The following is a 24,031-nucleotide window of genomic DNA, read 5'->3' on the forward strand; positions in this document are numbered from 1 at the left end:
AAGGCAAAAAACTCTCAGCCCCAGGCTTAGGCGTGCCCCCACCTCTGGGGCTCTCTAAAGGGCACAACACGGTATCAACAAATCAACTTTGGATCACGGCAACATCGCTACTACCCTCTACAATAATTCCTGAATCACCCAAGGATCACCTCTGTCTTCCCATTACTCTCATGTTTGGGAACTCTCGTTACAACACTAAGGCTATGATAGATTCTGGAGCAACTGCCAGTTTCATCAATTCAGCCTTCCTCGACACAACAAATATCTCAAGGCAACCCAAGGACACACCCCTCGAAGTATCAGTCATTGACGGAAGACCTATTGCATCTGGCGCCATCACACATCACTCCGCTCCCATTCATTTGTGCCTTCCTGGTCATGAGGAAATAATCTCCCTTGACATCACATCACTTGGCACCTATCCCGTCATCTTAGGACTCCCATGGCTCTCTCGACACAACCCAAGCATTGATTGGTCCCGTCAGACCATCAAGTTCAATTCCCAGTATTGCCTGGAGCAATGCAACAGGTATGACAAACCTGTGGGAAGAGATTCTGCTCTTCAGTACCCTCGTAATTCAAGGAACATCTCGAGCTCAGGTAACTTGCCCAGCAAGAAAGCTGCAAGTACGCCATCAACCAACAAAGGAAACATCAACAAAGGAAATATCAACAACTCTCGTAAATCAAGGACAAACACAAACATCACTACGTCACTCTCGCTACCCTCAACACTTCAGGCTCTTGTCAAGATATCTCTTGTCAGTGCAGCATCCTTCCGCTCTGCCATGAAGAGCGCAGAAATTTATGGAATCACTACCTCAGGTCAAGTCTCAAGCCTCATTGATCCTCATCCAGCTGAGGATGATGACGATGATGACTCTCCCGCAGACATTCAGAAACTCAAGGAAATTATCCCCGCAGACTTCCATTCTCATTTGGAAGTATTTAGTAAATCCAAATCCGACAAGCTCCCAGAACATGGACCATATGATCATGCCATAACACTTGAAGGCAATGCGCAGCCTAAGTTTGGCCCAATCTATAGTCTTTCTGAAGTAGAGTTAAAGGCTTTGGATGAATATCTCAAGGAAAACCTCAAGAAAGGATTTATACAACCAAGTTCAAGCCCCGCTGGATCACCTATACTCTTTGTCAAAAAACCTGATGGAACTCTCCGCCTATGTGTGGACTATCGACAACTCAACAGTATCACTCGCAAAAATCGCTACCCACTCCCGTTAATTCAAGAATCCCTTGATCGACTCAAAGGTGCTTCATGGTTCAGCAAGATTGACTTGCGTGCTGCCTACAATCAAGTCCGCATTGCCAAAGGCAATGAATGGAAGACAGCATTCCGCACCCGTTATGGACACTATGAATATCTTGTGATGCCTTTTGGTCTCACAAATGCCCCAGCCTCTTTCCAGAATCTCATCAATGACGTTCTTAGAGACTTTTTGGATATCTTTGTCATTGTCTATTTGGATGATATTTTAGTCTTTAGTAAAACAAAGGAGGAACATATTACCCACGTCAAGAAAGTTCTGGAACGACTTCAACAACATCAATTGTGGGCAAAGGCAGAAAAGTGTACCTTCTTCAAACATGAGGTTGATTTCCTAGGCTACCTTGTCTCAGACAAAGGTGTCAGAATGGACCCTCATAAAGTAGAAGCTGTTACAAACTGGCCCCCACCAAAATCAGTTCATGATGTTCAAGTCTTCCTTGGCTTTGCCAACTTCTACCGTCGCTTCATCGAGGCATACTCCAAGGTCACGGCACCCCTCACTCAACTCCTTCGCAAAGAAGTCAAGTTTGATTGGGGTGAAACTCAACAAAACGCATTCGACACTCTAAAAAAATCATTCACCACTGCCCCTATACTTCAACACTTCCAACCCAGTAAATCTATCGTTGTGGAGACAGACGCATCTGACTTTGCTATTGCAGGAGTGCTCTCCCATTCAGACAACAATCAACTCAATCCCATTGCTTTCTACTCTCGAAAACTTCAACCTGCAGAACTCAACTATGAGATTTATGACAAAGAAATGCTTGCTATAGTGGAAGCATTCAAACATTGGCGACCATACCTTGAAGGAACTAAGGAGATCACTGTATACACAGACCACAAGAACCTCGAATACTTCACAACATCTAAGGTGCTCAACAGACGACAAGCTCGTTGGGCAGAACTCCTTGCAAACTTCAACTTCAAAATTCACTACCGACCTGGAACAAAGATGGGTAAACCAGATGCCCTGACCAGGAGGTCAGACCTTCAAGGGGGGAGTAGAGCTGCAGACGCACCTCCACACACACTCCTTAAACCGGGACAATTTGTCATTGGTGCCCTCATTCCTCCAGACACTCCCAATGCACCCCCAAGCTCAGATATTATTGCTAGAATAAAGCAACTTCAGCCTGAGGATCCCATCCTCCAAGAGCTTTTGCCTTACCTGCAATCTCCCGCTACTCCCGTACCCCAAGGACTTCAGGGAAAACTTAAGAATTTCAGTACAAAGGATGACATTATCTATTACAACAACAAGATTTACCTCCCCAGCAGCAAGGAACTCAAAATTGATTTACTTCAACAGTGTCATAATTCCCCTACCTCGGGACACTATGGACAACATAAAACATACCAACTCCTCTCTCGACACTATTTCTTCCCAGGCATGAGACAATTTACCAACACCTATGTTGATGGATGTCACACATGTGCACGTAACAAAATCCCTCGACATAAACCTTATGGACCACTCCAACCACTCCCCATTCCTTCACAACCCTGGCAGTCCATTTCTATGGATGCTATTGTCAAACTCCCAGTCTCAAACAACTTCGACTCCATCATGGTCTTTGTTGATCGCTTCACCAAACAAGCCCACTTCATCCCATTCAAGGAAGACGGCTTTGATGCACCCAACCTAGCTACCATGTTCAGACAAAATATTTGGAGACTTCATGGACTACCCAAGGATATTGTTTCAGATCGCGGATCAAGTCTTCCTCAACAGACGTAACATTCAAACCCTGCGACCCTCGCTCAAACTTGATCAAAGAATGCTTGGTCCCTTTAAAATCATTGAAGCCACATCATCTCCACTTGCATTCAAACTTGATCTACCACCCTCAATGAAAATACATCCCGTATTCCATGTCAACCTTCTTGAACCTATGCGTAAAGGTCACCCTGAACAACCTCAAGATCCTCCACCCCGCATTGAAGTTAATGGTCAAGAAGAATACATTGTCAATCACATACTTGACTCTCGTATCAGCACAGATAATGGATATGATTATCTGGTCAACTGGAAAGACTACTCTAGTGCTCATGATTCATGGGAACCCTGGGAAAACATTCATCACACCACCGCATATAAAACCTTCCGCAGAAAACACCACAAGGATCCTCAACACCATTTCCCTACAGTTAAAGCACATCAGAAAATCAAGGAACCTCAAACTCAAGACAACAACAAAAGATCTCAGCGTAGATCATCAAGGCTCAGAGGACTTCGCCCTTAGAGGGGGAGCTCCTGTCATGAATCAAGAATCATGACCTAGTATCGTTATGGACTTAGAATTAGTGACTCATGATTAATTAGGAATTGATAAGTAATTAAGGAACTGCAATACAAACTGTAGTGCAGAATGTAGTGCAAACTGTATTACAGATATTGTGGACCAACTGTAGGACAGTTGGTAGAACCAAGTCTTGTCTGCAGTGCCATTGTACTACAGATGGTAACTAGTCAACAAGTATATAAACCCATAGTTTCAGTATCTTCTTCAGCAATGAATCTCCTTTTTCTCTTTTATCTTTTCTAACCTTTTCTCGATCATCCCCCTGGGTAAGAGAGAAAGAGACGTCACTCAGTTGGTTCTAACCCAACACTCTCATTCCTATCGCAGTCATTCCGTCTGACAAGCCAGAGACTAACCCTTTCAGTATCCAAGGCAGTCCCTTTGTTATCGCAGTCTAACCGCAGGCGTGACACTCATCCTATGGTCAAACGTTGGAAGAATTGAGAGGAACTACGGCGAAGGTATTCGAAGTGCTTCGAAGGTCGAATTTGTTCGTAAAAGCTAGTAAGTGCGAGTTTGAGAGGGATTCGGTGGTCTTCCTGGGGTTTGTGGTCTCACGGGAGGGAGTTTCCAGTAATCCGGAATATATCGATGCTGTCGTATCTTTTCCCCGTCCTAAGAACTTGCGAGAGAGCAGAGGATTTATGGGAGTTGTCAGCTATTATCGGCGTTTCGTCCCCAACTTCTCCAGGATTGCTAAACCGATCAATGATCTCACCAGGAAGGATGTACCGTTTGTTTGGGGAGTGGAACAAGAAAGGGCTTTTTAAGAATTGAAGGATAGAATGTGTAGGGCCCCAGTATTGGCTCACTTTGATCCTTCGCTGAAGACACTACTACAAACAGATGCGTCGTTCTTCGGCTGGGGCTTCATAATATCGCAGGTGAACGAGTTAGGACAAGAACATCCGGTAGCTATCGAGTCAGGAGCGTTTCAAGCGGTGCAGTTAAATTATACGGTAGGCGAGAAGGAACTACTAGCTATCGTTGAGGCTTTTAGAAGAAGGAGACACTTACTGTTACAGGTAGAGACTACAGTTCTCACGGACCACTTGAACTTGACATACTGGATGGAACCGAAGCAGTTAAGCCCGAGGCAGGGCAGGTGGGTCAAAGAGCTTTCTAACTTTAGGTTTAAGATGGTGTATCGACCTGGGAAACAAGCTACGCTGCCGGAAGGGCTCTCGAGAAGAGCAGACTACCACTCTGGAAAAGGAAGTACTATGGTGCAAGAGAGCAACCTTATTCAAGGATTGCCGAAGTTCAACGAACTTGACGGCACTAGCTCTGGGTTACAACACCTGCTTCGGGCCCTACAAGGGACAAAGGAAGTACGAGAGAACGACCTTATTGACCCTATGGATTTGATAGTTGGAATACACGACGACAAAGAGGTGGAGGAGGTTAGAGAAGAGTTATTGGGAGTAATCTGTACTGAGTGCTCCCACCCGACATGTCATGATAACATACAGGAACCAGAGTCGGTCGCCGAATTACGCCGTAGTTCGCGGTCTCCCTTAATACTTCGTGGGGGATGGAAATCAAGGGGGTTCCTCACGTTCGATGACCGTACTTATGTGCCGAACTACGCCGATGCTCGGCTAAAGATCATGAAGATGCGACATGACTCGGCTTTAGCTGGTCACCCAGGTTCAGCAAAGACCCTCGAACTAGTCCTGAGGGATTACGTTTGGGTTGGAGTAAGGAAGGATGTCGAAGACTATATCGCTGGATGTGTGGTATGTCAGAGAGCGAAGACTAACAGGCAGAAACCTCATGGGGAGCTTAAACCACTGGAAGTGGCTACAAAACCTTGGTCCAGCATCTCGATGGATTTTATCGAGGAACTCCCGAATTCCCATGGGTTTAACTCCATCCTGGTAGTGGTGGACCGATTGACCAAATGGGCCATTTTTATCCCGACTACGACGAAGTTAACCGCAGCTGGCCTATCAGAGTTGATAATGGACTACGTGGTGGCTCAGCATGGGCTACCAGAGAACATAGTATCGGACAGGGGATCGAAGTTCACCTCGAAGTTCTGGAAGAACTTGACCGATAGTCTCAGGATAAGACTACACCTCTCTACTGCATATCATCCACAGACTGACGGACAGACCGAACGAACCAACCAGTCTTTAGAGCTGTATCTTCGAATCTTCACCTCCTATCAGCAGAATGACTGGTTGAAGTTACTCGCTCGAGCTAGCTTTGCTTACAACAACACCCAACATTCTGCGATAAACAAAACACCATTCTATGCAAACTATGGATATCATCCCCGTTGGGCTGAAGAGATCAAGGCAAGCGAGGTCGAAGTACCCGCTGCTACAGTGGTGGTGAAGGATCTGACCGAGATACATAGAGAGTGTATCGAGGGAATTGAGAAAGCTAATGAGAAGTACGCCGAAGGGTACAATAGGAAACACCGAACTACGCCGAACTTCGTGGAAGGTGACCTAGTGATGCTGTCATTAGAGAACATTAAGACTAAAAGACCGATGAAGAAGTTAGATGTTAAGCAAAGTGGGCCGTACAAGGTAGTACGGCAGGTAGGTTCTCATGCTTGTAAATTGGAATTACCGGGAACGATGGCAGGTATCCATGATGTATTCCATGTCTCATTGCTTCGTCCCTATCATCCTCCAGTATTCCCTGGTCAGCAAGCTGAACCACCTGGTCCAGTAGAAGTAGATAACGTAGGAGAGTCGTGGGAGGTAAAGGATATTGTGGACGCTAGAATTAACAAGAGGTCGGGAAAGTTAGAGTATCTGGTAGAATGGTTAGGTTACGAAGGCTCAGATGACGCAGTATTGTGGGAACCAGTAGAAAATGTGGACGGAGCTAATGACATATTGGCAAAGTTCCACGAACTTCACCCTGATAAGCCGAAGAAAGGACGAGTGGTGAGACCACGAACGAGGAAGTAATTCATACAACAGGTATAACATCAGCTAAGTACAACTCACTACTGCGAACTTCCTCCCTGTTCCCCGTTCCCCGGTACGGGGCCACCTCCAGAACTACTCCCCGTAACCTTCGGTGGTGCCACCCGTCAAAGGGACCGAGCCTCTCTCCACGCTGCATTGAAGGCCAGAATGTGGGAGGTATGGAGAGCAGAGTCACGAGCGATGTTCAGACTAGGCAGCTTCCATAACTGTCGAAGTGTTCTAAGACAGTCCGGGGGAAGAGCCAGGATATCGAGGAAGGCAGCATCCTGAGAACTGAGTCGAGCCGGGTTGGGTGGCCTTAACCAGCCGAGCGTGGGGGGAAGGGCGTACTCGATGGGATTCAGGAGGAAGGGAGAATCGAAGAGATTGCGGTAGAAATCGTTCATGTCCGTCATGAGCTCTCGGGAGACTCTAGCTAACTCAGTCCGCGCTAATGGGCCTATATCGGAGGAGTTTACAAGAGTTGCCATCGTCCGGGACAGAGTGTTCATACCAGAGACCAGCTTCATGCAATATTCGAGAAGCTTCGCCGTATCTCGTCTATTGGCGTGTAACTGCGTGGTCAACCCAATGATGAGAGAACGGAAAGTAGCCAATTGTTTCTCCTCCTCTGGGATTCGAGGATCGTCGGCGATGTAGGGGTGGTCGAGGGGAGGAGGGAGTTCCTCTGGTAGCTGAGTACTTTCATTTTCTACCACTGCAGGTTCGAATTGGACGGCCTTCTTCTTCTTGCCTTTCCCTTTTGGAGATTTCGAAGGAGGAGTTTGGACAGGAAGAGCAGGAGTTGAGAGCCCAGTGGCAGGGGGGACAGAAGGTTGACGACTTCGGGTTCCAAGGGCAGGAGGAAGAGTGAGAGGAGAGTCCTCTTGTGCTGAGACAGGAGTAGGACAGCTCCTGGTAGGACGAGGCGAAGCGGCCGACGGGGTAGCCGGGAGACGAGATGGGCCAGCCACAGGAGTAGAAGGCCGGAGGACGGCGGAAGGAGCACAACGAGGAGTGGGACGGGACGGACCTGCCAAAGGAGTAGCGGGAAGACGAGACGGTCCGGCCGCAGGAGAGGTAGGCGGGCGGCGGGCGGCGGGTGACGGCGAGGTAGGGCCGGGAGAGGAGAAGTTCGCCGAAGGAGAGCGCGAAGGATAGTCCCTGTCTAGTCCTGTGGGGAGATGACGGCGGACAGCGGTGGACGGAGTGTACGGAGATCTAGGAGGAATGTCCCGAGCGGCGTTGGGGGGACAGAACGAGCATGGCCCAGAAGTGCAGGAAGCACAACGGGATCCACGATTACGAGGTTTGACCGGTCGTAAACACGGCCACTTCTTCCTCCTGTACGTGATAATTTCGCGACTATTGATCAGCAGATGAATAAACCTCTGTGGAAGAAACCTACCGACATCTATCACACGACTCCTCTATACTGACGACCTCCCAACGTTCCCTTTTGTCCTCGAACAACTTCCATAATCTTTCCTGCTCCCGCAACGACGCCTTACGAGCACTCCCTGGCTCCTTAGCAGGAGGGGGAGACACTTCTCTCAGTACAGGCGAAGGCCGACTAGGAGTACCTTTGGCCCGCTTCGCCGAAGGAAGGGGAGGGTCGTCGTGGACCGAAGGGGAGCGGCGACGTTTCTCGGACTTCACCTCGACCAACTTAGCCATGTAGGCTACTCGTTTCCTCCCGTTGGAGCTCTGTATCGTCACACGAAGCTCGGGAGATCCTTCGATGACGCGAATAGCTGGCCATGTTAGCACTCACAAACAGGTAACGCGACAGGGAACGTACGACTCAATCCTCCTAACTCGGCCAACCAACCATCCCTATCCTTGAACAACTCCTGGTCACCGAGATCAATATCATACATCTCCTCATCCACATCGCCCATTCCTTCTCCATCATCTGCACCACCCGTTTCCTCATCATCAACAACACCAGTCATCTCTTCATCACTATCAACAACATCCATCTCCTCGCCGTCATCATCAATCTCCACCACGGTAGCAGACTGACCCGAAGCTTGCGAAGGGCCAACAGGAGCAGGTCTGGCCTCCTGTTGGCCAGAGGAGAGAGAGGTCGGAGCCATAGCGGGGGACACGGCAGCAGAAGGAACCGCAGCAGAGGGTCCGGCAGCAGGAGGGGCCGCGACAGACGGCGAACCATCAGTGATGGCGAGGGCTCCAAAGCCCATGGACGAATCTTGGCGGGGGGAATTCCCCTGCTGAGAGACTGATATAATCAGCGAAGATCTAACTTATGACTAGCACGAGTGGACTTATGGACAGCGGTGAAGCGATCTACAAAGATGCGGTAGGCGTTGAATTCTGGTCGAGAGGTCATATTGTTAGAAATATATTAAATGGATATGTTTGGTAAGGTAAAAGCTGAGAATCGATAGACGATGATAGTACGATTTAGGAATAGTACTGGGTAAGAAGAAGAAGTGGGCCGAAGTACTGAGTATTTAGTATAACTTACACGACGACTCGTCGTCAGGGCGCTGGTAACTTCGCATAACAAGGTGTCTCAGCAACAACAAACACCATGGCGACGATCAAAATTCCCACGCTACGTGTCTCACATTCATATAAGTTAGGGATACGCTGACGAACTTCGACGAGGTTTGATATACCCCAAATCCTCTGTCTCACATACAACGTAATTACCACGGGTAACAATAACAACCACGATGAACTTCGACGAAGTAGTCCGTCTCATCACCAACAACCTACGGGCCACCTACCAACAACTGGTGCTTTGACGTTTGTTTTCCTACAACCTGCTGAGTGTCCTTTTTCTTCATTACATGCATACGAAGCTCACGAGGACGTTCACACCTAAGGAGGGGGCGACTGTCACGAACCATGTCGTGACACCCCTGACAACTACCATCACCGACCCTCCTCTCACCATCACCGAACCACTATCCACCATCACCCCGAACCACTGAGACCAACTACTTCGAAGTTACGAGAACCTAGGGGTTATTTGTCACGACAACCCCGCCTAACGGAGAACTACGGCGAAGTTAGGGGAAGGAAACCGAGGGAGAATGGAGTAGGGGAAGTTAAGCGAAGTTAGTCGAAGTAGGCGGAGTAGGATATCACGGATATGGCGAGGTACGGCGAAGTTGAGCGAAGAGGACTGAGCGCGAGGCTGTGCAGAGGTTGAGGGACATTCTATGAGAAGAGAGGAGAAGTATAGATAGTTTACAGATTGCTGAACTTCTTCAGCGATCCTTGATTGTTGTCAGTAGTGAAAGACATAGAGATAGCTATATACAATCGAGATACATCGCCATCAGTAGAACAAAACCCCCGTTAGAGTAACTACGCCAAAGTACGCCGTAGTTACACTCCTTTCGACGTCTGCGCCCTCCAGGTTGGGTGAGACATCGACTTAGAAGCGTCAAGTTAGCCGAGGTTCGTCGACCGTCGGTCTGCTAGAAGATTGTTGTTCGACAGCCGTGATAACGAGGTGATGTCTACGTCACAACCGAAGCAGGACTGTCCTTATTTCTCCAACTACACCAGTACGGTGCTTTGTGTACGGTCTGTTGTACGGTTTCCAATGTCTTGTTGGGTCAGTTTGTATGCACGTGTAAGTGCGTATAATCGTTGTGATATCTTCACTATATCCAGAGGTACTGTGACTTGTAATCTATTTGAAGTGTACGACGAGTACAATATTACAATGATAGTAAAGAGTTGCATCGAAGACTACAAATCAAAATTGGATTACCAATCTGTATCACAGTTATGTGGCATTACTAATCAACATCAGGGGATCTCACAATATAGTTTGTGACAGGCACTTCTGTCCTGACTCTTTTTTGGGGGCAAAACTTGGCCCAGACTGTTCCATGCTCTAAGAATAGCAGGGGCATCAATATCCCCCTGCTAATCCTGGACTGGGAGGTATTTGCGCCTTATGAGGTGCCAATAGCTTTGCTGGGGCGCGACCTGATCAAATATGTTTGTATGTTCATTACCCGGCTTGCCTGTTCACACCTCCTGCAAGTTTTAGCTGAAGATTCCATGTGAGTCATCATGTCACTCACTGTTTGGAATACCCATTTGTCAACAATGTATCCCAAGCTTGCCCCATTGCCAGTTCTGCGCAGCAACATTCTGCCCAAGCAGTTGGGGTACTGCAGTGATAGGCATCAAGTGTGTCCACCCACCCACTCACAATCTTCAGTGGTGTCAATACCTGTCCCACTGGCACAAGCGAGGCAGGCCCGTGTGTCACAGCCCGTGAAGTCACTTTAAGTATCTCACCAAGGGCTTTAGAAACATTGTCATCTGCTTCTGTGAAGGGGACAGTATGACCGAGAACACTCATTGTGGTGTGCAGAATCAACGCAGAACATGAGAAGAGGTGTACACCCCATTTTTTAATCCTACTATCCCCAGACTGAGGGGAATCTGCGCCTTGTGAGGTGGCAATAGCTTTGCTGGGGCGTGACTTGATCAAATATGTTTGTATGTCCAAAACCCGGCTTGCCTGTTCACACCTCCTGCAAGTTTCAGCTCAAGATTTCTGGTGAGTCATCATGCCACTCACTGTTCGGAATACTCATTTGTCAACAATGTATCCCAAGCTTGCCCCATTGCCAGTTCTGCACAGCAACATTCCACTCGAGCAGTCGGGGTCCTGCAGTGATAGGCATCAAGTGTGTCCACCCACCCACTCACAATCTTCAGTGGTGTCAGTACCTGTCCCACTGGCACAAGCGAAGCAGGCCCGTGTGTCAGAGCCCGTGCAGTCACTTCAAGTATCTCACCAAGGGCTTTAGAAACATTGTCATCTGCTTCTGTGAAGGGAACAGTACACTCGAGGACACTCATTGTGCTTTGCAAAATGAACGCAGAACACAGGATGGAGTCTACCTCCCCTTCTGTGTTGAGACGACTAACTTGTAGGTCCATTGAAGTTGACAATCTGCTTTGGATGAGAGTTGAATGAATGAACGTGTTTGAGAGATGGCTAGAAACACGACCCTGCACGTCTATTTATGGCTTGAGACGGGGTCGGGCAGTCGGTCATTAGACGGGGGAGGCGGTGGTCACCCGTTCGATGCACTGCCTGTTCGATGGCTAGCCGGGTGGAAGGAGTGGGTGACGTCACCGAGAGGCGGTGAGGCTATTCCCTTTGATCATCCAGAATTTGCACAGTGCACCGGAAGCCCACGGACACGCCAACGGACTCCGAAGAGATGACAGGCATGGAAGGTGAGGTGAAAACTCGATCTTGTTGCCTTGTGATTGACGCCGTCTGTCCGCTTTATCTCCCAGGCAAAAGAAACGTCAAGGGAAGGATGTGTTGGGAGGTCTGTGGTGGAGAGTCATCATTACATCACTCGTGTAGACGTGAGAAGATAGGAATGGTCGAGGAAGACGCGATCGAATCGATTTGGTGTGGTGTGGGAACGTGTGAGGTTGTAGTCAAGACGAAGTTGTCGAGTCTTGATCTTCCTACGGCCTCTATTATACGAGCGCAGGGATCGGTCACTGTCCATTAGCATCGGTCCTGGGAGGATATAAGGGTGGAACTCGTATCGTCACTTGACGACTCACGACTCACGCCCGCATGAAGCTGGTGGTGGGGATATAGACGCCAGGATTTGGTTCACTCAGATCGTGTTTCCAACTCCAGAGCCATATCTTCATCTCAGCGTTGGCACTTTACTTAGTGATGACTTACTAGAGGTGTAGTGAATAGCATTCCCCCGGATGGAAGGTTTTCTCCACTTCCCACCGACAAGTTGATCACTTGGCTTGACATCTGACAGATTCCGTCCTCAAACCCCTGACATTCACATTGTTGTATGATGCGAGCTTGTTTGTCTGTTAACATGAATTCAATCAATAGAATGATACAATACGAAGTCACTATCGAGAGGTTGCGTATGCGCAGGAATGAAGAGAGGATCAGTTTACTTCCTTACTACCGAAGGTGAAAAGGTTACCAAGCAACCGCCGGCCGCCGGCCCCCCACCTGGCCATCATAGGGACGACTTTCGGATTTCTACCTTTGGTCAGTGATTGATGGACACTGGCCCTGACCTAGAAGCTAGTGTCATGGTAACATGGATGAATACTCAGTGCTAGATTCCATTTTCATCCCCGTGACCCAAAACCCTTCTTCACCCTAGACTGTCCTCAAGAGCTTTCATATCTGACGAATCATCCTACTACGAATGTCAGCCCAAGTCTTCTCTCTTGAAATGCGGTCTACTATCCCAGCTTTATCATCAAATACATACGTTTTTGGCATCATCCCAATTTCAACTTCATGCATCTTTCCTTCGGTTCAATAGGCTTCGCTATCAACCCGGTTCTAATTTTACCCGCACCCCGAACTACTTCCTGCATATAGCTCTGTCAATGCAGTCCTTATCAGCGTTCGTTAAACCCTCGCCTTCAAGTATGAGATCTGGTCACTGTGTCTCTCAATTGGGTGGGTTCCGGGGTTGACTGAATTGTTGGAACTGTATTGTCAAATGATGCCCTGTTCATGGTTAGAAGTCTGATCCATCCCCAGACTGGGAAAGTCTATACCCAGACGCTGTGGGTTCAGGGAGTGAGTTCACAGATTCACGAAGTTCCTGAAGACGGTCATAAAGTTCACCCACACACTTGGTAACTGACTTTTCCAGGTCTCTGCTTAAATTAGCTTGACATACGACAGTGAGAGAGCGGGGCAACTGACAGTAATGAATCTTCAAATGACAGTAGTGAACTCTCTGACACCTTGTAATGTACTGCAGACGGTGGAGGAGCATGAACGTAGGGTAAGTCCCCTAAACCAACCCAGCGATCCCCCCAAAAGACTTCATCCTCCGTAGGGGCCGGGCTGTCTTGGGATACGTCCTCTGTATGTTCACTCGGATGTCCTTCAACATTCTCTGCTACTCGTGGAGTCAGCAGAGATAGAATTCATAGTTGCCAGATAATCTAAATTCGGTTGTACGATGCTGTCGGATAGTAGAGATTGAGTTCTAAGGAAGAGGGTGTGGTGTCAAATACTTGATTCATACAAATGCTCTAGATTTGGCTCGGAAACCCGGTCGAATCGGTCATGACGTTTTCGAGGCGATGGTCGATCCATTGATGTAGTCTTCGGTCTACGACTAGTATAAAGGTTCGTCATCGCCTCAAAATCGTAGGCTGTGCTAGATCGGAATTGAATAGGAAATGGAAGTCCCAACCTGCGAAAAAGCGTCTAAATCTTGCATAGCTAGAAGGACAATGGAGGGATCGAGTGAAGAGAAGAAGTTGTTGTTTCCTTTTCCTATAAATTGTCAGGATGATAGAAGGGAATTTAAGTTGCGATATTTGCTAGTCGTGACAACGTGGGGTGAGAAGGGGTGAAGGACGTTGATAGGGTGGTAGTGAATCAACCGGCCGAGAGCGGAAATATGATGACGAAAGATGTCTCATACTCGTTTGGTGGAAAGATTGTGAGGAGAACTCGTTCCTGATCATAGTCAACTAAATTTGGAGATTGTACGGTCCGAGTATATGTCAGTCTTGACGTCGACATAGCTATTTTAGGGTTCTGTATTCGAACTTTGAATGATCTGTTGATCCGGCATGAACCCTGTTGTACGTCTTCGGTCGGGATGAAGTATGGATATATTGCTTTGAAATAATCGTCCAGTAGCGATAAGGAGCGAGCCGGATTGAGGTACATCATTGACCAATTTAAGAGTTCATCGGCATATCGCCATCCCACTTGATCCCAAACATCGATGCCCATAACTGTTAGTCAGCATTTCCATCTCGATCTCCTGACTCAGAACCAATCAATTACTCTGAATAATGCAATCTGAAGATGAAGATGGTCAAGGGGCAATATCACCAACCTGAGTCAAAGTATCATTATCTTGTCCTATAATCCCATCTGCTCCTCCTTGCGATCCCATTCCAGAGGTGGCTGAAGCGGTACGACTCAACCCTGTGAGTCCGGTATATTGATCACCCGGACGAAATTCCGCGTCTCCGTTTCCCGCTTCAGGTATATACTGGGTTCTTATTTGGCTAGGTGCGGAGTATTCTGGAAACGCTCGGATTTGCGATAAAGGCTTCGTTTCGGATAACTGATCAGTGTTGGGTATTGCCGATGGGTCTGGAGCGGACCAGAGTCCATGATCATGTATCACACATGTAGAGAGTCGTTGATTGATAGCGGCACTGATATCAGCATATGACAGCGGCGTGAAGGATGAAACATGAGGTGAATTTGGCTGATCGTTATGTGATACGACATGGGATGAGATGAGATGAAAGCAAAAAAGAACTCACGTTGCTAGTTTCTCCAATCTGACCAATCCCCGGCAGAGATCAGTTTGAACAGGATGAGCACTGTTCCACTTCGCGATCCTATTCTCAAACATTTCGATGGCTCCTCGTAGATCATCGAGACATCGTTGACCTTTCGGTGTTCCGGGTTGACGGATAGCTATGAAAGCGCATACGGCTCCTGCTTGGAAGGCCTGGTGGTCAACACTGGTCACATTATACAGCAGCGAATCACCGTGGTAGTGAACGGATGAGACCAGAAAGAGGTTGCAGCCACTCACACGATAAGTGTATGTCCACCAAAGCCAAAAGATGGAACTACGAGTATCATATGCCAACCGATATGCTGAGAGGATTGTATGAGCAGCACGAGTGCAGATCTCTGCTGAATCGGGATAGGCCGACGGGTCTGCTCGGAGGTAAGGTCGATGGAGGACCATCCTGAGATGTTAGATCCACCTTGTTCAAATCCGATGAAGTTTCCACAGACTCCAGTCATACACGCATGTGGCAACACCGCATAATCATACTATCCCATCTTGAGTCATCTCACAGGAGCGCTGTTGTTTGCTTTTCTGGTATTGAGACGGCATAGGGAAGTGGACGAGAGGGAGACGACAGGTGATGTGAAGAGAAAGTTGTTTGATTCGTAGGGGTAAGGGACCATACCACTCACACAATCATGAAAGTCTTGACACATAACAACAAAGTTTGTCCAATATGTACTCTACTCCTCGTACTCATATACTCTTCCGCGGTATCTTTATCAGGATCAAATCGCATTCCACTCGGTAGATGACTATACCAAGTGAATATATCTAACGCCAACCTAACAGCATCTTCGTACGTATGTCGACAAGCATCGTGATCCGAAATGGTGTCGTCTCGAGGAGTAGGTGAAAACCAACCGTAAATAGCCGAACGTGAGTATTTTCTATCAACCGAAAAGACTCGTTCGAGAAGTTCGTATGATGGAATAGTGAGTTGAAAATAGGCTGCGTGAAATGTCATCTCTGTAGTTTCATTACGAATCACGTTGGATGGTGGCAAAAGTAGTTGACAAGAGCCAGGAAGATCGGAAAGTCGATCATCTGCTCGATCTTGGGGGAGACTAGTGGTGTAGAAGTTTACGGCGGAAGGACGACCGAAGGAAATGCATAGGAGTGCGTCGAGACTGGCGACTGTCCACCTGGATGTCAGTGGAGTTGATAAATCTTCAAAGGAGGAAAACCGAAAGAAGAAGATGGTGCTTGAGTTGGACAGATGACGCAGTTTCACATTAGCAGATTTAAAGAGGGCGCGGAATGAGGTAGGTGAAAAGGGAGAAGGAGGGGAAGGGAGACTCCCACCATATACGACGCTTCACTTCTGCTGTCCTCATAGAAATCTTCGAATCTAGATTCGCAGGGTCGACATGTAATCCCAAAGCTATGCATTGTCTCACTAGAACTCCTGTGAGACTCCAAGCGTCTGCTGCGCGTTCACTATTGATCAAATAAACATTGATGAGTATCTGACGTCAATCAGTGTCATGATATATAGAGAGGGATGACATACCGAAGTTTGGATGGTGTAGATGTTCGGATTGGACAGGAAGGAACAAAGTCTTAAAGCTTGATCCGCCCCGGACACTATGGTCAGCAATGATGCTCCCATACACTGGGTTGGCCCTACCGTCCCCCACTTCTTTTCCGTGATATGGACATCGGTCAGAGGGCGAAGCTCCACGACGATGATGATTGAGTCGTTTTCGCGAGAATTAAAGAAATCATGGATGAAGGGAGGATCGTCTCATTATGAGCTATGCGAGGATGCGCGGGCAGATGATGATAAACCGGCAGAGAAAAGATGGGGTCAGGTGAAGAGTCGGGGAGGGGGTACAGGAATAGACAGCCAAGGTGGAATGTGATGAGTACGAGTGAATGGAGACTCACGATACAGCTCACTTTGCAACCTACTACATGTTAAGTCCTTTTGGTCTCTCATCGTGCCTTTAGTCCTCTCATCCTCCATGCTGGAATTTCGCGACGAAGAGTCAATCATCGCTTCGCCAAAGATTTCGAGCTTAGACGCCCGCATCAGTGATCCTGTAAGTTAGCAACCTCCTTCCCTGCATTCACACTGCGAAGCAATGCGAGGATAACGAAGTGAGGTTGGAAAGAGACACACCCAGGGCACAGATCATGAGATACAATGCTAGACAGAAAAGTGGAACATTCTTCTTCTCTGATGTGGTGAGGGAGAAAAACCTCCTGTACTCCGCTTCGAGGGTCGGTCTGAAGTGAGCGATGATTCTGCGTCTCGTGATACCTCCAATGGGATACACCCAACACCATAGAAAAATGGTAGGTAGCAGGCAAGTGCGATAGTAGTGTGAACGTGAAGGAAGACATGTCAAGATTGAGTAGTGTTATGTGGAGAGTAATTTCAATCGACCGATGTTTCGGGCGAGCATGATGGGGGGCGTGCATTTGAGGGCGAACATATGATGGAAGATACAAAGTGAAAAACAGTATACGATATCGTCGCCAAAAAGACAAGATATGGATAAGAATAGAAGGAATACTCACTGATGCCAAGCGAGAAAAAAGACACAAATCTCTTCTTTGAACGATTCCAACAACATTTCCGATTGTTCTTTGTTAGGTAACAAATCGATAATCTCATCTATAAACTTATCCTGTCTCCATATAGTTGCAAAAGGGAAAGTTTTCCGTATATCAGGTAAAACACCAGAGTACACAGTATCTTCCGGGACTGTGAGAAGTTCATCTTCTCCCACTGGAGGAGAAGATGTAAGTGGGGATGAAAGGTTGGTGGTGTTGATATATGGATTATTGGTGGTTATTTCTCTCAACTAAAGGATCAGCCCGATTCCTAAGTACGAAAAAATGTGAAAAGAAAGAGGAGATGATGGCATGGTTGTTACTTACTCTTCTTAATAATGCTCTACCAGCTGTGACACCTAGAAAAGTCTTTTGACCCACTCCGTCAACTACCATTTCTTCCCCTGCTAAAAGATGAGTGGAGTAAGGTTCTTTTCTATACCAATTCCCATTCCCTTCTTTCCGTTCATCGACATGATTCGTTGTGATACCATCATTCCTCACCGAGGATGATAGTGTGTGTTCAGCTGGAATGTTAGGGGTAGATCTTTGGGTAGGAAGAGTGGCAGTTTGGGAGAAGGGTTGAATAATGGCTGAAGCTGCCACTTGCATCATGGCAGCTTCGTCCAATTTAAACCGTGCGAATCTATCCACGATTATCCTTCTTATTTGTTCCGCATTCGTACCTTCTTGTCTTTCGTTTTTCCTCCTTAGTTGTATTATCCTTTCCAAATCTTTCCGATCTTCCACATTACCCATATCATAGGATTCAAGGTCGACATGAACACTACCCTCCATTGAAGAAGGATGTCTCTCTCCCAGAACTCGTGACGCAAAAGTAGGATATCTGTCTGTGGGATTATCATCTTGAGAAGTGGGACGATCTGGTCGAATATCCTCCTGGACACTGACAATATTTGGATTCACATGTGACTGGTGTATACTGAGAGAAGGTCGAGAAGAACGTTGTCGTAATTCCCTTGTGACCTGTTCCAGTTCAGCAACCCTCCTTCTTAATGTTGCACTTCGTCTAATGCAACGTCGGAGGAATCTTGTATTCCATCTACTTCATAAACGCAAGAACCAGTCATGTTCAATGCTGTGCATCGACCACAAGGTCTTTTCCTGTCGCACTGTCTGTCAGCTACTGATCAAGGGAGTTAAGGATTGTCTCATCACAAGTCAAGGGTCCCGAACAAGGTCCGGCATGTAAGGTGAGCATTGACGGGAAGGTCAGAACGACCGCCCGTTATAGATAGCTCAGGGAGAAGGACAAGTAAAGAGGTTCAGGTATCAGGTTAATGTACGTATCAGTCGCTGAGAGAGTACGAAATCAAGGATGAAACTTCACGAAGTGAGAGGTCCCGGGCGAGGGCGGGTCTGGAACAAGGGACAGGGAGTATAAGTTGGGAGTACGAATGAGCGAGCGGTGTGAGGGATGGACTGAATCAAGAAACACCTAGTGAGGAGCGAGAGTCGGGCGATCAAGGCGGGAGACAAAAAGAGGGAAGGTAAAGTCTGACAGCTGGAAGAAACGAGACGACTCACTCCACGTTTGTTACGATTACAAGGTAAACAGCTTTGTATCGTTCTATTTCTTTTTTTCTTCCTATGATCCATTTTCTCCTCTGCCTCTTCTTCTTCTTTCAATTCTAAGCCCTTTCCATCTTCTTCTTCCTTCAAATCTTTTTCCTTTTCTTTACCTTTATCTTTCTTCCTCTTGACGTGGATGATCCGTTCAGATTCTAACCCTATATTCTCATTCTTTCTGACAAAGTCGATGTTGTGTCGACCTATATGTGGGGATAAATTCGAATGTGGGGGTAAAATCGAGGGTGAGCGAGGATACTCTTCCTTTCCTCTAGGCTGTAACATACTAATACTTCCATTCTCCCTTTTGACCCCCCCATTCTCAGTAAAAGATGTTACCTGAGAGTTCGCTTCTCCAAAAACCGGAGAATGTGTTGTATCCCAACTCAAGTTCCTTCCATCCATCAAATCCGAAGTATCCGTTGAGGGAGGTAGGAGTTCATATGTATAATGTACCATCTCCATCCTTTCTTGAGACTGAGGAATCAAATGACTCATCGAACTTGATCCAGAAGTAGAAGCCGTGTTAGGGAGTAGATGTGAATGTGGTCCGTGGTGTGTTTGTTCATGGCTGGGTTGAATCGGTTGATACATATTTGATTGGTGGGTGTATGAGTGCACGGGATTCGAAGGGTTCTGAGATGTCATATAAGGTGGATATAGAAAAGAAGATGGGTTAGGGGGATGATTCATCTTTGAAAGAGTATTGTTAAGTTTGATTCGCTTCGTTCGTTTATCGGTCCTTTAATCTATCGGTGGTGTATTGGTCTTCGACTCTATCGGTCTGTCGATCTGAGAAGTGAGAAGTCGACTGTTGGTCTGTTCGTCCTTGTCGTCATACACCGTTTACATATATCCTTTCTGTCTGTATAAAAGAAGTCGGGTCTATTTACGTATTCGTATGTCCCTCTATGCCTTCTTGAGAGAAGATAAGAGAGAAATAGATGAAGCTGAATGTTTACTCTTGACCTTTCAAATCTCTTATATCATTTATCGATCCAGTTCACTAAGATGGTGTTGAGAAGTAAAGCTATATATCACAGACTGGCAAACTCACAGATTCGCAAAGTCGAAAGGTATGTCGAAGGTCTTTCCCAAGAAGTCGATGTGTACTGCAGTGGAGCGAAGCGAAGCGATAAAAGGAAAGCATGATAAACTTTGCGTGTGTTTTTCTTCTTCACTCCGCCTCTTTGGCATGACGATAGCGATGAGAATCAACTTATAATATGATCAACCATCCCTCTTCCCGGTTACAGTCCTTATCGAAGTGATGTGGATGTGGAAGGGGTGCACGGAATGAGTCAAAGTAAGAAGGAAGGAAGGGAAATTGATGAGAGATGTTTATAAAGGTGTTTTATGAAGAATTCCTGAACATGTCAGCTTAAGTTTCGGAAAAGTATTTGATTCATCTTATACAAATCACCTATCTTGATAAATCTTTAAGAACAGAACGGTCTAGTAACTTCTGATCCATCTCTTCCTCGTTTATCCAAACATTTCCTTCAGATTCTGAAGTAATCTCGGAATCTCGAAGTCTCAACCCCTCGGAACCTTTGATCGTGGCTAAGACCAATATGATCACCACAACCCGACCAAGACCGTTATCATATTTATTTCTTCATGTATCTACCTTCCTCTCATCCACTGACAAACCCGTGTTGAAGGATCTATAACCTGGACCGTCGGATAAGGGGGAAAGAAAGAAGTAAACAAAGTGACAAGTGACAGACCTTTCCGTGTGTTTGTTCCCTACCATCGATTCACTTCCAATCTTATACGAAATCCCAAGTTTTAACGGAGGTACATAATCGTTTCTATCTTCTTTACTGATCAAGAGCTTAAAGGGAAGTTCGTTTACAGTACATAGATCTCTCTGAGTGATATGTGTTAGATGAAGAGGAAGATGTCGATTGTGGCACAAATGACATAAATGGCATAAATCGAGGGAAAGAAGTAATGATGTATGAGGGTTTCCCCATACGCCCTTCTCCCCGAAGGATTCATGATGTTCTTATCTGAGACTTAATTTCCTGAAAGTGAAAAGAAATATCTAAGGGTGACGACGAACTCGGCACATGTGATTGAAGGCTTTGGAGGATGGAGGATGGGGAATGGGGAAGATGATGTCCGTGCATAAGGATATATCGTATTTCTTACATACGTGTGTGAATTTCTCATTTCAAGTGAACGAATCTTTTGTCATTTGATTTGGTAGCATGAAATATGACAGCTTTGTTATGGTTTTGAAGATGTGGAGAGGAATATGGATTATTGTTTCTAGAGCATCACAATTTATCGGTAGATTGTACATAGTAAAACTGGATTTGACCCGAGGCATTTGTCAGTTGCATCTGCCACTTTGCCTCGGACCTTGCTAGAAGGGGAGTCGTACTAAACGTAACTCCCACACCGATGCACAAAGTATAAACATGTCATCGAAAGCATGGAATACAACTCGTACAATACTCTAGATACATAACTCAGTCTTCTCATCATTTGATCGTATATAAATCCAAAGCATGATCGACCATTTCAACCGACAAGCATCACGCGCTTCCCTTCTTCACCTCACGATTTCGTAAAGGTGATTGTGATTGTTGACCGAGTGAAAACCCTCCGAGACATCACAATCTCACTTCACTAGTCTCACTCTCACTCCCACTTCTCGTCAAAACTTGTCCTTTCCTCGTCCCCATGATCCCATAAATGATACTAGTACCCATATCAGGTGTGGTAGCCATATCCCTATCTTCTTCCTCATCACTCGTCGATGTTCCCATGGGGGGTAAAGATCCTACCGAACTGACTGGTGAACCTCCAACATCAACACCATCAGTGATACCTTTCTCCTCTCCGACCATGACGTGATCATTCACTTCCATATCGTCGTCATCCTCTTCCACCGCGTGCTCAAAATCAGCGGGTATCAAACCACCACTTAAAAGACAAGCTTTAAGTCTCGCCGCTACTCTTTCCCTCGTGTCAGGTGTGGAAGCTACGAATGGTCGGTGAACTTGTTTGGAGGATGTCAGGAGGATGACGGCGTCATGGAGCCAATCCTGTGCTTCGGGAGACATATCAAGGATTTCCGGTAGGTGAACGAGGTCTTGAATGATGCCATCGGGGATAGGCGAGATAATGGCGAGTGAAGGAAGTGGGTAGTCGTTGAGGAATTTGTTGAGAGATTTGAAGAGATAAGAGAGGATAGTATGGATCCCAGTAGGGGTGAAACGCCCTGTGCGTCAGACTTCGTCCCTAGTATATAAACCGCCACGGCTACTCAAGTCAATGAAGGAGCCCGGGACATGATAAGGATCGAGTGTCATTATTGTGACATCACCAGGTCGATCCGGCAGGGGCTGGCGAGACTCGACACGAGAGTCATAATCACAGAGAAGACAATATCGTGGTGATGCGAGGAATTTTTACCCACCCTCAAAGCTCCATTCGAGTATCTCAACGCCCCACGAAGCGAAAGCAAAGTCGAATCTCGGTTTCAAACTATACTCCGCCAATCTTTTCCTCTCAGCCCTTTCGTGCGCTTTGGCCTCATCAATGACTTTTGGCTTTGTGGTGCTTAGCGCAGGGAGGGAAGATAAACCTGAAAGACCTGTAAAACTTCCAAAGGTCGCTCGAGTGGGACCAGGAGAAGGACAGGGAGTTGTAGCTGGTGTGAGGGAGAATGGTGTTGGGGCCGAGAGGTTCGGGCATGGAAATCCTCCTACACGTAAGCCAAATTAAACTCATCGGAGAATATCATGATTTTCGTCGAGATTATCGAAATGAAAAAGGGATCGAATTGCGAGAGGGTAGATCTAACAAATAAAGATATGGAGAGACAGACTGACCCTGCACCATCAACTTCCTCAAAACACCCTCCGCCGCCCAACGTTGACCGGCAGCGATGATGACGGGATGTACGCAGACGGTGGAGTATGTCCTTTGTTCGTTTGCCTCCTGTGCCGCGTTGAGCCTGATGTCAGCGATGTGTGTAAATTACATACTGATCGACGTCGTCGACTTAAGCCACAAAGGAGATACACCTTTGCGAGTGATGGACGTTTCACAATTACGCCTCTTGCGATCATGATCAAGAAGCGATATAGTATCACTGCCGTCACATCGCCACCCGTATCCGATCTTCCTCTCCAGGAGTTCCAAGGTTGGTCCCGCAGTCTCAAGATGATTTCAGAAAGAATCGTAGAATCATGGATACGAGATATGATCATAGGGGATGTGGGTAGTTGATGAGGGAAATAGAAGCGGAGTGGAAAGAACGAAAAAGAAATATGTCCTCACCATCTAACTTCCACAGGCCTTACATTCTCTAAAACCTCCAATAACAACTCCATTCTCTCATCCGAATCTTGACAATATTCTCCACCTCGAAGTGTCAAAATACATACGTTGGGAAGAACCAAAGGTCCTATTCCTTCGCCTTGTTTGATATCTTCGTAAGAAGAAGGGACGAAACGAATATCAAGGTCGAGATGTTCGATGGTGTTTCCTTGGTCTGACGGAGCGCGGAAGGCTCCTTGAGGTGAGAACAGGGAAGACCATTGAGAAAGAGATGCTACTCTAGCATAAGTCGGTGCAGGGGATATCATTTTGTATCTTCCAATTTTATCTTGAAAATCTGAAGAACCGTTGAATATTTATGTTTCTTGAAATTGATTGATGAGTGGTCGAGGGATGAAAGTGGTTTGACAAGCTGTTTAAGCAAGTGAGAGAATTTGAAAACGGTTGGGTTCTGAGAAGTAAGCCACGGGTGGGATCAAAAGACAAAGTAAGATCTGTGGGGGGGGGGAAGAGGAAAAGTATGACGGGGGAATAAAGGGCGAAGTCGGGTAATTAAACCGTTGCCGCTTCGTGATGATGATGATGTAGATGGCCGCCGGTCCGAATAGCCAGCGCAGCGAATAAGGAGAGGAGAAAGATGAGCGCAGAGTGATGATGCGAGTGATTTGGAAGAACAAGGGGTAAAGGGGG

At 46.8% G+C, this 24,031-nt stretch overlaps 5 protein-coding genes across 5 annotated transcripts; all 5 read right to left on the bottom strand.

The window, feature by feature from the left end:
• Positions 1-6,652: 6,652 nt before the first annotated feature.
• On the bottom strand, positions 6,653-8,880 carry TREMEDRAFT_60875 (uncharacterized protein; the record flags this gene model as incomplete). Its single annotated transcript, XM_007003364.1, has 4 exons — positions 6,653-7,892; positions 7,936-8,281; positions 8,302-8,769; positions 8,802-8,880. The coding sequence occupies 4 exons, from the start codon at positions 8,878-8,880 to the stop codon at positions 6,653-6,655; spliced, it is 2,133 nt and encodes a 710-aa protein (XP_007003426.1).
• Positions 8,881-10,425: 1,545 nt separating this feature from the next.
• Positions 10,426-11,390, bottom strand: TREMEDRAFT_60876 (uncharacterized protein; the record flags this gene model as incomplete). Its single annotated transcript, XM_007003365.1, has 6 exons — positions 10,426-10,502; positions 10,551-10,566; positions 10,601-10,690; positions 10,732-11,059; positions 11,107-11,196; positions 11,230-11,390. The coding sequence occupies 6 exons, from the start codon at positions 11,388-11,390 to the stop codon at positions 10,426-10,428; spliced, it is 762 nt and encodes a 253-aa protein (XP_007003427.1).
• Positions 11,391-11,893: 503 nt separating this feature from the next.
• Positions 11,894-12,327, bottom strand: TREMEDRAFT_60877 (uncharacterized protein; the record flags this gene model as incomplete). The annotated part of the gene is made up of 3 exons (XM_007003366.1): positions 11,894-12,053; positions 12,127-12,206; positions 12,247-12,327. 3 exons carry the CDS (start codon positions 12,325-12,327, stop codon positions 11,894-11,896), a joined length of 321 nt encoding a protein of 106 aa, XP_007003428.1.
• Positions 12,328-13,041: 714 nt separating this feature from the next.
• Positions 13,042-19,327, bottom strand: TREMEDRAFT_73441 (uncharacterized protein; the record flags this gene model as incomplete). Its single annotated transcript, XM_007003668.1, has 17 exons — positions 13,042-13,110; positions 13,178-13,205; positions 13,255-13,417; positions 13,572-13,753; positions 14,081-14,306; positions 14,407-14,738; positions 14,850-15,040; positions 15,128-15,287; positions 15,523-16,035; positions 16,196-16,359; positions 16,404-16,477; positions 16,781-16,933; positions 17,016-17,122; positions 17,417-17,703; positions 17,780-18,439; positions 18,478-18,585; positions 19,001-19,327. The coding sequence occupies 17 exons, from the start codon at positions 19,325-19,327 to the stop codon at positions 13,042-13,044; spliced, it is 3,744 nt and encodes a 1,247-aa protein (XP_007003730.1).
• Positions 19,328-22,086: 2,759 nt separating this feature from the next.
• On the bottom strand, positions 22,087-23,649 carry TREMEDRAFT_15540 (uncharacterized protein; the record flags this gene model as incomplete). Its single annotated transcript, XM_007003101.1, has 4 exons — positions 22,087-22,277; positions 22,476-22,763; positions 22,891-23,015; positions 23,342-23,649. Coding segments are annotated over 4 exons (912 nt in total), but the record flags the coding sequence as incomplete, so codon positions are not given.
• Positions 23,650-24,031: the final 382 nt, after the last annotated feature.

Source organism: Tremella mesenterica, assembly GCF_000271645.1.
Source record: "Tremella mesenterica DSM 1558 unplaced genomic scaffold TREMEscaffold_3, whole genome shotgun sequence".
NCBI lineage: Eukaryota > Fungi > Basidiomycota > Tremellomycetes > Tremellales > Tremellaceae > Tremella > Tremella mesenterica.